Source organism: Chiloscyllium plagiosum, unplaced genomic scaffold (genome assembly GCF_037043375.1).
Source record: "Chiloscyllium plagiosum isolate Xiang-an unplaced genomic scaffold, Cpla_swu_hap1 HiC_scaffold_7, whole genome shotgun sequence".
Classification (NCBI taxonomy): domain Eukaryota; kingdom Metazoa; phylum Chordata; class Chondrichthyes; order Orectolobiformes; family Hemiscylliidae; genus Chiloscyllium; species Chiloscyllium plagiosum.
In genome coordinates, this window is record NW_028270145.1 from 14,841,313 (window position 1) to 14,858,604 (window position 17,292).

General features: G+C 41.7%; 1 protein-coding gene across 1 annotated transcript in view; it reads left to right on the forward strand.

Moving 5' to 3' along the window:
- The window catches only part of LOC122551335 (collagen alpha-3(VI) chain-like), a 156,373-nt gene that overhangs the window by 48,846 nt on the left and 90,235 nt on the right, over positions 1-17,292 (forward strand). The window contains exons 9-11 of the mRNA XM_087988762.1: positions 2,617-3,213; positions 5,693-6,289; positions 9,520-10,116. Of these exons, the coding sequence (XP_087844888.1) occupies positions 2,617-3,213; positions 5,693-6,289; positions 9,520-10,116 (1,791 nt within the window). The remainder of the gene's footprint in view (positions 1-2,616; positions 3,214-5,692; positions 6,290-9,519; positions 10,117-17,292) is intronic.

Sequence of the window (17,292 nt, forward strand, 5' to 3'; positions counted from 1 at the left end):
TGAGCAGGAGAATTGACATTTCAGGCATAATTCTTGATGAAGGGCTTATGCCTGAAATGCTGATTCTCCTGTTTCTCAGATGCTGCCTGACCTGCTGTGTCTTTGGAGCACCACACTCTTGACACTTACTTCCCATCTGCGTGGATGAGAACCATCTTGTACAGTTGATCAACATCTAGGTTTCTCCCATCTTATACTGAGAATATAGAAAGAGTCAATGGACAATTGGGTGGATGGAATTGTGGCAAATGGAGTTCACACAAGGGACATCTGAGGCAGTGCATTGGGAAGGCTGACAGGCAATGGGCTAGACATTAGATGGCAGTTTATTGAGATTGGTAGAGGAACAGAGAGATATTTGTGTCCACAATTCATGAAGGTGCTTGGAGACATACATAGTGTGGTCAAGAAGGCAAATGTTGTGACACTTAAATAAGAGATGGAAGATTTTGCGAGAAAAACACTGACTTTGCTACAGCTAGAATATTGCTACCTTTGTATATGCCACTGGAAAACATATCTTCCCATCCAGCGTTGTGAAGGAAGGATTCCCTCATGATATTCTGATTCATTCCTCCCCAAAACACTCCCTCCCTTTCCCACAGCACTCTCCTTGTGAACACAGGAAATGCACCAACTGTCCTTTCGTTATTTCCATTTCACTCTTCAAAGCCCCAACCACTCCTGTTTTCACAAGGTAGATGCAGAGAGGTTGCTTCCTCTCGTGGAAGAGTTGAGGGCCAGAAGGCATAATGTCCGAATAAGGGTTTGCCCAATTAGTTCAATGGTGAGGAGGTATTCCTTCTTTTCAAAGGTAATGAATTTGTGGAATTCTTGACTGCACAGAGCTGAGGAAATTGAGTTGTTGAGTATATTCAAGACTAAGTGAGACATATTTTTAATCATGAAGGGATTCCAGGGTTATGTGGATAGGGCAGGAAAGTAGAGTTGAGGACTATCAGATCACTCGTGTTCTCATCAGCAGACTCAATGGGTAGAAAGGTCTCCTTCTGCTAGTACATGTTGTGGTTTTCCATATCAAATAGTGATTTCCTATTGCTTCCAATTTTACGTATTGCATTTCTGGTCATGATGTACTCTACCCACTTTGAAGAGATCAGTGAAGATTAGGCAATAATTTTGAGGAAGATTTTAATTCTTCTATGTATCAGCAGCAGTTCTGTTCTGATTAGTGGCAATGATTGAGAAAATTAATAATCCACTCATGCCTTTCTTATTGCATGCTCGTTGATACTCTGATTCCAAATACTTCACTGTAAGTGCTATCTGTGGAAATATATGTATTTGTGGCTGCTCATAGTTGAGACCAATAAATTGATTTGCAAATTTCAAAGTCCAAATCTGAACTACAGGGAGAGGCTGAACAGGCTGGGGCTGTTTTCTCTGGAGCGTCGGAGGCTGAGGGGTGACCTTATAGAGGTTTACAAAATTATGAGGGGCATGGATAGGATAAATAGACAAAGTCTTTTCCCTGGGGTCAGGGAGTCCAGAACTAGAGGGCATAGGTTTAGGGTGAGAGGGGAAAGATATAAAAGAGACCTAAGGGGCAACCTTTTCACGCAGAGGGTGGTACGTGTATGAAATGAGCTTCCAGAGGATGTGGTGGAGGTTGGTACAATTGCAACATTTAAGAGGCATTTGGATGGGTATATGAATAGGAAGAGTTTGGAGGGATATGGGACAGGTGCTGGCAGGTGGGACGAGATTGCGTTGGGATATCTGGTTGGCATGGGTTGGACCGAAGGGTCTGTTTCCATGCTGTACATCTCGATGACTCTATGTACATATAATCTCAATCGTCCAATTGCCTTTCATTTTAATTCCATGTTCTGACCTTGGTGTTCCTGACCCTGCTGCAGTGTTCCAATGAAGCTCACTGTAAGCTCAAGGAAACCTGTTACATTGTTTAACTGGAAATTCGACAGTCCACTGGAACCAACATCGGGTTCAATGAGTTTAGATCATAAACACTACTCCCATTTTATTTTGTGTTTTGGTGACTTTTTTCTCTCACATATTTGTTGTACTTTGAATTTGGGTGGCACCTATTCCACATGCTGCCGTTCACACATTCTCCAGGTCTGACATTGTTTGTTTCACTTTGATCCACTTCCATTCTCTTTGGATTTGAACCATTGAACCTTCCCTCATTTGATCTCTCCTACCCGTTTGAAGATTTTCCTTTTTGTTTTTCTTTCCATCCCCATCACTCTGTTCACTTACTCAAAACACATTGCATTTATAACTTTTCCTCATATTAATGGAGGGTAAACTCAGTTTACTTTTTCTCTTCACGACTGCTGCCTGAAAATTTCCAGCAATTTCTGTTTCTAAATTAATATTTTTGGCTTTGAGTCAGGCTAGATTAGGAATAGACATATAATTGACAGCATGTAAAGATGGTACAGCTGTTTGAAACTCCTCTGGTTTGTATTTTGTTTAAATGTACCTCTCCTATAAGATATAGCACTAGGAAATACAGAGAGAGGTTCTAATCAGTCCAGATATTATCATCTTTGAAAGTTTGAAGACTGATTAATTGTTTGTCAAAGATAATAGCGTATAATATACACATTTGTTGTCCTTTTTTTACAGATGCTCTTAAGAGAGATGTTGTGTTCCTTGTTGATGGATCAGAGAGAGTTGGAGCGGCTTTCCCTTCAGTTCAAAAATTCATTTCCAGAGTGGTGGATAACCTTGACATTGGAAGTGACCAAGTCCGGGTTGGTGTGGTGCAGTACAGCGATAATCCCAGACCCATCTTCTACTTGAACAGCTACACCACAAAACGGGATCTGAAGGACGCGATAAACGGTCTCAGGCAAATAGGAGGGCGTCAGGCCAACACCGGTGCAGCCTTGGACTATGTTAAAAATAACGTCTTTACTCAGCCTGCTGGAGGCAGAGCAGAGGAAGGTGTCCCCCAGTTCCTGATCCTTCTCACTGCCAGCAAGTCGACCGATGATGTTGGTGGGGCAGCATTAGCTCTGAAAGAGGCCGGTGTAGCACCTTTCACTATCGGATCAGGAGAAGCAGATGACCGTGAACTCCAACAGATTTCACTGTCCCCTAATTATGTTTTCAAGGTAAATGACCTGCGGGATGTGGAAACACTACAGCAACGTCTGGAGTCACCATTAACAACACTGGACAAGGAGCAGATTGCTGATATTCAGATAATTGTAACTGATGGTGAGACATATTTGTTTCTGTTTTATAAATCAGAAAGATATGATCTTCAATAATTAGTATGGTGACATGATTTAGAAGAAAATTATTCTCAAATTTCAATGAGAATGTGAAATTTGAATGGCAAGATAGTGTTATATGAAGTATACACTAACAAAATCTTTGTGCAGTGCCACTAGTGTATAAACATGTTCTCTGTTAATTTGACTGGTGTCTGGCTGCCATGTGTCTCTACCTTTTGTGTTTTTCAAACGTGTTGTAACCATTCCAATTCTCCTGACCTCTGGCACACTCTTAGAATTAAGGCAAGGGAGCAGAATGTGACCGACCTTTCCAATTTCCCCCTCTCAATAACACTGGCACCATTCTGTTCTTCAGCAAAACAGATGCAACACCTTCATTTTGCTCCTCAAAAATGTCCTTTGATAAAATTTACCCACTGATCCCATATTGACCCTTTTGATGTTCGACATTCTTCAAGGATTTTGATTTTTCTTTTAATGTTAGCTCCTGAGTTATTCCTGTTCTTATGTTTATGTTGTTTAAAAAGATTTGGGATTCCTCCATTGGCCACAACACTGACACCCACTCAACAATGAGGAAAAGTTGACAAGGGATGCTGCCAGAATTGGAGGGTTTGAGTTATTGAGAGAGGCTGAATAGGCTTGGGCTGTTTTTCCCTGAACTGTCAGATGCTTAGGTTTATGAAACCATGAGGGGCATGGATCTGGTGACTAGCCAAGGTCTTTTTTCCATTATCTGGTTGTCAATAGCACAGTAGCCTCTCGGTTGTTACTTAATTGCAACACACCTGATTTTCCCTTAGACTCCTCAACTGCATCCTCCCTTTCCAGAGCTTCATCGCTTCATTTGATCAATACAACTATTTCCCCAAACTTTTATTCATATCTTTCTCAAATACCTGGTAACCTAGAATGTTAAGTTTCTAATGCATCTCCTCATAGCTATCTCCACCCGACCCATTCTCCTTCAGTTTCTTGAACGAGTTCTGTTACTTTCCTCTGCCACAGTGCTCTAAGAATCTACTTTGTTCTGTCCATTGTGCCACATAAGGCAGTGATCTGACCATTGAAAGTCCTGTTATTGAACTTGCATTCCTGCTGCTGAAACAGTGACAGTAACGTCTCGTTTATTTTAAGCCCAATCTCAATTGTATCCATGTAGACCATGATTTCTTCCTGAATTCTCAGTCAGTAGGCTCAGCACTCTGCCTAGTATGTTCTTTAACCTACCTCCTGAACGGTAACACATAATGGAGTGACAGCCTTGTAGGAGTGGTTTTGTGTTTGAGGGTCAGCAACCTGACTTTAGGATAATATTTTGTCAGGATGACATGTTACTGAGCAGCTAGCACACACATCCCACAGTAAAGGATGACAGGGAGGCTCTCTGGGGTACAAAGGGACACTAGGAAATTCAAAAACAATGTCAAAGGTGGTGCTTACTGTAAAATCAAAGGGACATGGAGAGTGGCTCACAAATGATGCAGCTTCAGAAGAGAGGCAAAAAGTTCTCAATTTGAAATGGTCACAACATCCAGAGTGGGGAAGCACTTCTGCCCCTGCACAACCTACTTGCGTGTGTGGCCCGATTAACTTGAATAGGTGCAGGTAGGAGCACGTTCCTTGCTGGATGGAATGCTATGTGGAGTCAATAACCTGGTGGTTTTATCACTCGTCTATTAATCCAGGAACTCAACGAATGTTCTGGGCACCTGTGTTCAATCCTGCCACAGCGGATGATGAAAAATGAATTCAATTAAAAAACAGTCTGGAATTAAGAATGTCCTGTTGACTGTGAACCCATTGGTTGTTGTTGGAACAAAACAATCTGCATCCTCTCCTGGTCTGACCTACATGCTAATCCAGACCCACAGCAAAGTGATTGACTCTCAACCACCCTGAGAAATGGCCAAGCAAGCCACGCAGCTAGGGCAATAAATGTTGCCCAACTACTAATGCCTGTGTCCCCTGAATGAATGTAAGGAAAATCCACCCTGTCTCACCAAACACTGTTTGGTTTCACGAGACCCTTTCCATATCCTGACTGCCTCTTGTCTTCTGGAGAACCCCAGCTCAAACTCCTCAGATGCCTTCACAGGTCTGTCAAACACTTTAGCTGCTACCTACTCCATTTCAATTGAATAACCATCAGCTAATCCCTTCCTACCCCAACCCAACCATGCATTCTTAAAATAACGCTGAGCTGGTAACATGCTAGGAAAGTGGGACATTGCTCTCTGGGGCCAATTTCCAAAATTTCCAATCCCTGATCCAGCTTTGATGCAAATGTAATACTTTGATTAGTTACAATGGTTTAACATATAGAAAATAGTTAAAAGAAATAAGCATTGTTCCAGAACTGACCTCAAATAATTTGAATATCATGGCACAGAAATAACATTTTTGTTGACAGCTTTTATTTTTCAATAATAAACAAATCTATTTTCCATTAATTTCAGATGCTGTTAAGAGAGATGTTGTGTTCCTTGTTGATGGATCAGAGAGTGTCAGAGGTGCTTTCCCTTCAGTTCAAAAATTCATTTCCAGAATGGTGGATAACCTTGACATTGGAAGTGACCAAGTCCGGGTTGGTGTGGTGCAGTACAGCGATAATCCCAGACCCATCTTCTACTTGAACAGCTACACCACAAAACGGGATCTGAAGGACGCGATAAACGGTCTCAGGCAAATAGGAGGGCGTCAGGCCAACACCGGTGCAGCCTTGGACTATGTTAAAAATACCGCCTTTACACGATCTGCTGGAGGCAGAGCAGAGGAAGGTGTCCCCCAGTTCCTGATCCTTCTCACTGCCAGCAAGTCGAACGATGATGTTGGCCAGGCAGCATTAGCTCTGAAAGAGGCCGGTGTAGCACCTTTCACTATCGGATCAGGAGAAGCAGATGACCGTGAACTCCAACAGATTTCACTGTCCCCTCATTATGTTTTCAAGGTAAATGACCTGCGGAATGTGGAAACACTACAACAAAGTCTGGAATCACCATTAACAACACTGGACAAGGAGCAGATAACACAAATTCGGTTGACTGTACCTGACGGTGAGATATCTTTGCTTTTTTTAATAACTCAGAAAGATGAGATCTTCAATAGTTTTTATAAAATTGTGATTTTTGTAGAAAATGCTTCCTGAACTAACAGCAATGTGTGTGTGCAAACACTGAAATGCAACATGTTGCTGTATCCAATTTACACAAATGAAATCTCAGTGCAATGTCGCAGTGTTCTACAGCAAAAGTAATCCTTCCCTATTAATGGTACACAAGGTGTTCCAAACTGAAGCGGATTCCAAAGGCCATAATTTCCTGTGAGAGGTAATGGAATGTTCATATCTGCTTTGTTAAAAGTGTTCAGAGGTGTGTGGGCTAGGCGCATTAGTCAGGGGAGATGTAGAGCAATAGGGGGAGGGGAATGGGTCTGGGTGGGATACTCCTCAGATTCGTTGGTATGGACTCGTTGTACCAAAAGGCCTGTTTACACACTGTAGGATATCTTTGAAAATACAGTGTACGTAGCTGTAATCAATCCATCATCGATCCTCCACATTTTGGTACTGAAGACTTTAGAACAGCAGTGGGCCATTCAGCTCTTTGACCCCATTCCGCCATTCAATAAAAATACAGCTGAACCGATTCAGCCACTCTCCAGTGTGCCCTGCAACCCTTGAATGCTTGTACACCAATGATCTGTCTAACGTACAATATATTGATTTGGCCCAGCTTTGATTAGTTTCAGGGAAGGAGATTTACGTGTTATTCTGAAATTGCATCTCCCTGTTTTAAACTTCCTCAAAGGAAAACATCTTCTCAGAATCTACCAAAGAAGTCCATTTGAAATTTTTGATGATTCAATAATATCTTCTCTCCGGCTGTTAAACTCCAATGGAAATAGGCCTGACCTGTTCAATCTTTTGTCCTAAGATAAGCCTGATATGAGTTGTGAACCTTCTTTGAACTGTTTGCATTCTTTCTCATTGTCTTCCAGTTCTTTCTCCTCCACCAGTGCCTGACCAACTTGCAGCCCTTTGTCATGTCAGAAAGAAAGTCTGGAGGTTGCAGCTGTGATCATGGCATGGGAAAAGCAAGAAGTGCATGTTTTTAATTATCTGCAGCTTGTAAATAAGAAGAAAAAGTGTGATGTGAGGATGAGGAGGATTAGTAATGAGCAAAAGTTTCAGCTGTGAAGTCCTGGCCATAGCATCTGGCACAATTGTTCCAATGATGGAGAGGATCGTAGGATGTTAGTGGGTTGGGTGTAGGGTTGGTGGTAAGGACATGCAGCCCATGCCTTTCGTTTGGAGAATCGGTTCTTCTATCTCCAGATTTACTCCACAATGCTGCAAGAGGCAAGGAACTGTGCCAGTGATTGTGAGGTTATATGTTTGCGTGATGTGGCTGCCATGGTTAACTAACTGGCAGCATGTTAACTGTGGTGTGGCTTTGAGGCTTGTAGCAGGGTGAGGTGCCTGAGGCCACAGTAAAGCCCGGAATGTGAGGTATGAGTTGTGGCTGATGCAGATTGTTGATAGATGAATAATGGTGTGTGTTGCACTACTCTGCTGCCTTGGCTTAGCTCAATGACTTTTTAAGTCAGCCTTGTGCTGAACCCCACTGTTAAACTGAAGCATGATCCACGGTCCTAATTGCACAATTTGCCAAGTTAATCCGAACATTGTTTAGGGTCATAGCTCTCTCTTTGCTAAGTAGTGGTGTGTGTGTTTCATGAATTGAAATCCCCTCTTCACAGACCAATTGTCAAAACTGCTTGACCTTGTGTCAATTGTCATGTTACTCAAGTAACAAGTGCGAGTGGTTCTGTTTGAAGTTGTGCATTTTAAATTGAATCCTAACTCCTCAAAATATGGCAAGTGGAATGAGCAGAAATGTTCTTATTGGTTCATTCATGGACCATGACTACTGGATGGTCCAAGTTTTTCTTCAAGGACATGGAGATGTCTATAGCTGAGAAACCAACATACTCCAGTACTCAATCCTTCAGGGTTCCAATCATGACTGCACAAAGCAGTATCTATCTCCTTTATTGTGATGTCTCCTGTCAGTACCATGTCCTGTTTTGCTTACTTCAATTCAATAGCATATGGCTTCATGATATCATGGGTCAGTTGCTCGTCCACCTTGCAGTCCTTGGTTCTCATCCACACAGATGGGATGCATCTCGTACAGTTGAACAAAATTTAGGTTTCTCCCATCTTATACTGAGAATATAGAAAGAGTCAATGGACCATTGGGTGGATGGAATTGTGGCAAATGGAGTTCACACAAGGGAAATCTGAGACAGTGCATGGGAAGGCTGACAAGGCAGTGGGCTAGACAATGGATGGCAGGTTAATGAGACTGGTAGAGGAACAGAGAGACATTTGTGTCCACAATTCATGAAGGTGCTTGGAGACATACATAGTGTAGACAAGAAGGCAATTCTATGACATAGAAAATAAAAGATCAATGATTATGCTAGAAAAACACTGACTTTGCTACAGCTAGCATTTTGCCACCTTTATTATATTCCACTGCAAAACATATCTTCCCATCCAGCGTTGTGAAGGAAGGATTCCTTCATGACTCTCTGATTCATTCCTCCCCAAAACACTCCCTCCCTTTCCCACAGCACTCTCCTTTTGAACACAGGAAATGCACCAACTGTCCTTTCATTATTCCCATTTCACTCTTCAAAGCCCCAACCACTCCTGTTTTCACAAGGTAGATGCAGAGAGGTTGCTTCCTCTCGTGGAAGAGTCGAGGGCCAGAAGGCATAATGTCCGAATAAGGGTTTGCCCAATTAGTTCAATGATGAGGAGGCATTACTTCTTTTCAAAGGTAATGAATTTGTGGAATTCTTGACTGCACAGAGCTGAGGAAATTGGGTTGTTGATTATATTCAAGACTGAGTGAGACATATTTTTAATCATGAAGGGATTCCAGGGTTATGTGGATAGGGCAGGAAAGTAGAGTTGAGGACTATCAGATCACTCGTGTTCTCATCAGCAGATCAATGGGTAGAAAGGTCTCCTTCTGCTAGTACATGTTGTGGTTTTCCATATCAAATAGTGATTTCCTATTGCTTCCAATTTTGCATATTGCATTTTCTGGTCATGATGTACTCTACCCACTTTGAAGAGATCAGTGAAGATTGGGCAATAATTTTGAGGAGGATTTTAATGCTTCTAATGCTTCTCTTCAGTTTGAAGAGATATTAATTGTTTTGCAAAGATAATAGTGAATAATATACATATCTTTTTTCCATTATTTTACAGATACTGTTAAGAGAGATGTTGTGTTCCTTGTTGATGGATCAGAGAGAGTCAGAGCTGCTTTCCCTTCAGTTCAAAAATTCATTTCCAGAGTGGTGGATAACCTTGACATTGGAAGTGACCAAGTCCGGGTTGGTGTGGTGCAGTACAGCGATAATCCCAGACCCATCTTCTACTTGAACAGCTACACCACAAAACGGGATCTGAAGGATGCGATAAACGGTCTCGGGCAAATAGGAGGGCGTCAGGCCAACACCGGTGCAGCCTTGGACTATGTTAAAAATAACGTCTTTACTCAGCCTGCTGGAGGCAGAGCAGAGGAAGGTGTCCCCCAGTTCCTGATCCTTCTCACTGCCAGCAAGTCGACCGATGATGTTGGTCGGGCAGCATTAGCTCTGAAAGAGGCCGGTGTAGCACCTTTCACTATCGGATCAGGAGAAGCAGATGACCGTGAACTCCAACAGATTTCACTGTCCCCTAATTATGTTTTCAAGGTAAATGACCTGCGGAATGTGGAAACACTACAACAAAGTCTGGAGTCACCATTAACAACACTGGACAAGGATCGGATAACTGCAATTCAGACAGCTGTCACTAGAGGTGAGAAACCTTTGCTTCTTTTTAAAATGACCAGGCTAATAACTCTTGTAATCACACAACTAATGAAATTATTATCTGTAGTAATCACAGCAACAAATATGTTCTGTTTGAGGATGGAAACACATTACAATGATTCATGAATATAAACAAAATGTTTCTCAATATAATAGCCCATGTGCTCTGCACCAAAAATAAATCCTTTCATGTTAATAGCAGCAGAAACATTTTGATTGGCAGTGGTATCCATACACAGTAGCTCACCAATTCTTGTAGGATTTGCTGATATTTGAGCACCTCAATTGTTAAATATATTTAATATCCAATTAGTTGTACCTCCAAATGGCATCACCATGTATTGGCATCACCATGTATTGGTCACTGTGATCCGGAGGATGACTGCCATCATTGGCTCTCCCATAATTGTTTATTGACTGTAACTTTTCACCCAGTCAGCAATTCAACGTAACACATCGAAACATCAAATAATGTACTATATAGAATGTCACCATAGATTTCATGGTATCACAGACTATTACACTACAGAAGAAGGTCATTTGACTCATTGCCCCTCTGCTGTATTTGTGTAAATAATATCTAATTCGTCCCACTTTTGGCTTCTGTCCCTATATGCCTTTTAACTTTAATATTTTTCCCCCTTTGTGTATTTTTAAGCAAATTTCCAGTTGATTCATTCATTCTCTCCCCATAACTAAAGTCCCTTATCCCTGGTGCCATTCCAGTGAATCTCCTCAACACTCACTCTAAAAACTTCAGATCACTTCTAAAGGGTGGTATGTCTTTTTATGTTCTTTTAAGGGATGTAGGCATCATTGGCATTTGTGTCTCATTCCTAATAGAAAGTGATGGTGAGCTGCCTTTTTGAACTGCTGGAGCCTGTGGAGTGTAGGAACACCCACAATGCTGGACAGCAGAAAGTTCCGGGGTCTTGTGCGCTGTAGATACTGAAAAGGCTTTAGGGAGTCAGCAGGGTCAGTTATTTACGACAGAATTCCCAGCCTCTGACCTGCTCTGCTGGACACGGATTTGGGACTCCTGATGCACAAACCTGCAAGTAATCAGACAGGGAAATGGAATGTTGTCATTTTTTAAGAGAATGGAGTATGTATAAATAGAGACGTTTTGCTGCAGCTGTGCAGGATGTTTATGAGACTACATCTGAATGACTGTGTACAGGTTTTGTCTCTTTATTGACTCGAGAAGATATAATTGCTTTAAAAGCATTAGAGAGAAAGTTGATTCCTGGGATGAAATGCTCAGTTTATGAAGCAAGGTTGAACAGGTTAGCCCTATATTCAATCAGTTTGGAAAAATGAGAGTTGATCATTGGGGGTGGGGATATAAATGTGTACCAGCTGATGTCATAACTCGCATAAGGGAAGATGATTGTAATTTGTTTGTGGCCATTCATCTTTGTTCAAAAACATCACTGTAGGAGTCCCTTAAGTTGGTATCTTAGGCCCAGCTATCTTCTACTGCATTATCAATGACTTTCCCTCCATCATAATGTTAAAAGTGGGGATTTTTGCTGATCATTTCACAATGTTCAGCACCCTTTGCAATAGCTCAGATGCTGAAGCAGTCCATGTCCAAATGCAGAGAGACTTGGCTAGCATCCAGGCTTCAGCTGATAAATGGCAAGTAACATTCATGCTGCATAGTACCAGGCAAAGACCATTTCCAACAGAAGAAGGACTAACTATCTTCCCTGGACATTCAATGGTGGTACTATCAACTAATTCCTCACTATCAACATGCTGAAGACTTACATTGAGCAGAAACTAAATTGGGCTAGCTGTAAGAATACTTCAACAATAGGTCTGAGACTGGGAGTTTTGTGGTGTGCATTTCAGCTCCTAACTCCCCAAAGCCTGGCCAGACCAAGACACAACTCATGCGTGTGATGGCATGCTTTCCACTTGCCAGGATGTGTGTAGCTTCAATGACAGAAGTTCAACACCACAGCCTGCTCGATCAACACCCCATACACCTCCTTCGACACTCACTCCCTTCACCACCAATATTCAGCGGCAGCAGTGTGTATGAAATAGAGGATGCATTGCACCAACTCAGCCTGGCTCCTCCAATGGCATGTTTCAAAGCCATGAACTCTACAACATGGAAGGATAAAGAAAACAGATGCATGTTCAGTACTAAATCATGCACCATCCTGACTTGGAAGTATATCACCATTCCTACATGGTCACTGGGTCAAGTTGTGTAAAATTTCCTTTCTCATAGCACATTCAGTGTCCCTACACCTGTGACGTCAATGATAGAATAAATAACAGAAACCTCTTAGCTCCTGCCTTTTACCTGAAGACATGAGCTGAGTGGAAATTAGAAGCTTGATCAATGAATTTTATTGAGGGTTAGTGCCGAGAGTATGAAATGATGTAGACGTACTGGAAAAGTATTAGATAAAGAGCTGAGGGTAGGACTTGAATAAGACTGGAGCATGGAATGTTTCATACATCACTCAAAATAGCAGGCCTTGCTCAAGTGAATGGAATTGAAAAAAGAATTTAGTAAGTATGAAAATAAGTTTCTCCATTGAGAGGAATGTAGTGATGGATGGACATTGGTTTAGCCAGTCAAAGCAACAATTGGCGATGCAGACAAATTAGACAATTATTGGGATTCCAAGGGTGTTAAATAACATAGACACTGAGAGGCTGTTTCCTCTGGCTGGGAAGTAGAGCACACTGGAGTTTCTGTTCTCAGGATAAGCTTAGATCTGGGATGAGAAAAAAAAACACTCAACACATGGTCTTTGTAACTCTTTAGACCAGAGCGTTGTTGAAGCACCGTGTTCAAGCCTGAGTTAGGTAGGGTTTTGATCTTTATGGAAATTGAGTGACTTTTGGATTGAGCAGGAAAATGGAGATGAGGCAGAAGATAGACCAGGATTGTATTGAATGACAGTGTGGCCTTAAAGAGCTACATGGTTTACTCATTCTGCTATTTATAATTTTATCACTTCAGTAATCATCCCTTGAGTCTTAAATAAAAAGCAATTTGACAATATTCTCTACATTCAGTTTCTCACCAATTCATATCCAGATAGCCATTACATCTAACATCCAGTGGATTTTAATTTTCTCTCCAAGTCTGTTTTATGATTCTTTACAGCATTACTTCATCAAAAAGTGCAAAAACTTCATTAAATGCAATTTGCCTTTAGAAGATCCATACAAATTTTTATTTTATTGTGCAATTTCTTGTCATATTTAAACTAATTTTGATCACTCTGATGCAAAGTAAAGTTTTTACCAATTTTGCTATGACTTCATGTAATTTTCGGAAACACAGTTCATCGAATTGAACTGGGTTCCAGGGACATCGAGATAAATTGGGGTCTCATTGCCATTGAGGCAATCACAGGGAAGTTGTGTTAATAATGTTAATGTCACTGGACTCGTAATCAACAGCCCTTGGCTAACGTTCTGTGGAATGCAAAAAGAAAATGGTCAGGAAAACCAAACAGCATGCATGGAAAGAGGATCAATATTTAAAACCCAATCTGGCTGTTCTTTCGAATACTCTGTGGACAAGGAGTCGAATCCCATCATACCAGATGGTGAAATTTGAATTCAATTAACTAAAGGCTGGGATGTAAAGCTAGCACATATGCAACCACTATCAATTGTTGTAAAATCCCATTTGCTTCATTGTTGTCCTTTTAAGGATTGGAATCTGCCACCCTTATGTGGCCTCACCTTCATCTGACTCCAAAACAGCCAACAATATGGCTGACTCTTAACTGCCCTCTGGGTAAGTGGGGATGGGCAATAAATGGTGTGCTAACCAATGACACCCACCTCCAATGAGAAACTAAACCAAATGAAAAATACAAATACATTTTTATTTAAAAGAACAAGACTCATGACCAAGTTGTGATTAAGGGGTTTTCTGGTAATGGCTTTATTTTTCAAAACATACTTTGAATGTTTTGAAAATTTTATCTATAAAAAAGAAACAAATAAGTCTCACCATTAGGTACAATGATCTAAATTTCAGTGATCTGATCTTTTCTCAGTATTGTTAATGGTAACTCCAGACTGTGTCCACATCCTGCAGGCCGTTTACCTTGAAAACATAACTAGGGGACAGAGAAATCTGTTGGAGTTCAGGGTCAGCTGTGTCTCCTGAGAGTGAAAGGTGCTACATCGGCCTCTTTCAGAGCTAATGCTGCCTGACTAACATCATCAGATGATTTGATGGTAGTGAGAAGGATCGGGAAATGGGGGACACCTTCCTCTGCTCTGCCTCCAGCAGACTGAATAAAAATGGTATTTTTAACATAGTCCAAGGCTGTACTGGTGTTGGCCCAACTCCCTCCTATTTGCCTGAGACCGTTTATTGCATCCTTCAAATCCAGTTTTGTGGTGTAGCTGTTTAACTCAAAGTGGAGGCTTGGACTACTGCTGTATTGTACCACACCAATTTGGACTTTGTCACTTCCAATTTCAAGATTATCAACCACTCTGGAAATGAATTTTTGAACTGAAGGGAAAGCACCTCTGACTCTGAATGATCCATCCAAAAGGAACACAATATCTCGCTTAGCATCTGAAACCAATAGAAAATAGATTTCGAGTCATAGAGATGGTACAGCATGGAAACAGACCCTTCAGTCCAACTTGTCCATGCCAACCAGATATCCCAACCCAATCTATTCCCATTTGCCAGAACTTGGCCCATATTCTCCAAACCCTTCCTATTCCTATACCCATCCAGATGCCTTTTAAATGTTGCAATTGTACCAGAATCCACCACTTCTTCTGGCAGCTCATTCCATACACGTACCACCCTCTGCGTGAAAAATCCATGCCCCTCATGATTTTATGAACCTCTGTAAGGTCACCCCATAGCCTCCTACACTCAAGGGAAAGCAGTCCCAGCCTATTCAATCTCTCCCTATAGCTTAAATCCTCCAACTCTGGCAACATCCTTGTAAATCTTTTCTGAACCCTTTCAAGTTTCACCACAACTTTTGGATAGGAAGGAGACCAGAATTGCATGCAATATTCTTGGAATCTCAAGGGTGCAATAAATGGTCTCGGGCAAATAGGAGGCCATTGAGCCAACACTGGTGCAGCCTTGGACTATGCTAAAAATAACGTCTTTACTCAGCCTGCTGGATGCAGAGCATAGGAAGGTGTCCCCCAGTTCCTGATCCTTCTCACTGCCAGCAAGTCAACCGATGATGTTGGCCAGGCAACATTAGCTCTGAAAGAGGCCGGTGTAGCACCTTTCACTATCGGATCAGGAGATGCAGATGACCGTGAACTCCAACAGATTTCACTGTCCCCTAATTATGTTTTCAAGGTAAATGACCTGTGAGATGTGGACATACTCTAACAATGTCTGGAGTCACCGCTAACAACACTGAGAAAAGATCAGATCGCTGATATTCGGATCATTGTACCTGATGCTGAGACATATTTGTTTCTTCTTTATAAATTAGAAAAATGTGATCTTCAATAATTAGTATGGTGACATGATTTAGAACAAAATTATTCTCTAAATAGCATTCAACAAAAGTGTGAAGATTGAATGGCAACATGGTGATATGCCAAGTATACACTAACAAAATCTTTGTGCAGTGCCACTAGTGTATAAACATGTTCTCTCTGTTAATTTGACTGCTGTCTGGCTGCCGTGTGTCTCTACCTTTTGTGTTTTTCAAAAGGGTTGTAACCATTCCAATTCTCCTGACCTCTGGCACTCTCTTAGAATTAAGGCAAGGGAGCAGAATATGATCAGAATCTTTCCATCTTCCCCCTCTCAATAACTGTTCTGTTCTTCAGCAAAAACAAATACAAAGCAGTCATTTTACTCCTCAAGAATATCACAGAGTCATAGAGATGTATAGCCCTCAAACAGACCCTTTGGTCCAACTTGTCCATGCTTACCAGATATCCCAATCCAATCTAGTCCCACCTACCAGCTCCTGGTTCATATCCCTCCAAACCCTTCCTATTTATATAACCATCCAAATGCCTTTTAAATAATGCGATTGTACCAGCCTCCACCATTTCCTGTGCCAGCTCATTCCATATACATACCACCCTCTGTGTGAAAAAGTTGTCCCTTAGATCTCTTTTATATCTTTCCCCTCTCACCCTAAACCTATGCCCTCTAGTTCTAGACTCCCCCACCCCAGGGAAGAGACCTTGTCTATTTATACTATCCATGCCCCTCATGATTTTGTAAACCTCTATAAGGTTATGCCTCAGCTTCCAATCCAGAAAAACAGCCCTCGCCTATTCAACCTCTCCCTGTAGCTCAAATCCTCCAACCCTGGCAACATCCTTGTAAATCTTTTCTGAATCCTTTCAAGTTTCACAACATCCTTCTGATAGGAATGAGGCCAGATTTGCATATAATATTCCGACAGTGGTCTATCCAATGTCTTGTGCAACAGCAGCATGACCTCCCAACTCCTGTACTCAATACCCTGACCAATAAAGGAAAGCATACCAAATGCCTTCTTCACTATCCTATCTACCTGCGACTCCACTTTCAAGAAGCTATGAACCTGCACCCCAAGGTCTCTTTGTTCAGCAACACTCCCTAGAACGTTACCATTAGGTGTATAAGTCCTGCTAAGATTTGCTTTCCCAAAATGTTCTAGGAGAAAGTGAGGACTGCAGATGCTGGAGATCAGCGCTGAAAATGTGTTCCTGAAGAAGGGCTTATGCCCGAAATGTCGATTCTCCTGTTCCTTGGATGCTGCCTGACCTGCTGCGCTTTTCCAGCAACACATTTTCAGCTTTCACAAAATGTTCTCAGATATGATTTATCTTCTATTCCCATATCATGCCTTTTGTATTAGATGTTTTTCAATGGATTTCAATTTTTCTTTCAATGTTAACTCCAGATTTAGTCCTATCCTTATGCTTTGAAAACTGTGTTGGGGTTCCTCTGTTGGCGACAACACTGACACCCACTCAGCAATGAGAAAATGTTGAGGTTTAGATCAGAGTTGTGCTGGAAAAGCACAGCAGGTCAGGCAGCATCTGAAGAGCAGGAAAATCAATGTTTTGGGCAAAAGCCTTTCATTGGGAATAGAGGCAGGAAGCCTCCAGGGTGTAGAGATAAATGGCGGTGGTGGGGGGGAGGTGGGGGGGGGGGGGGGGGGGGGGGGGGGTG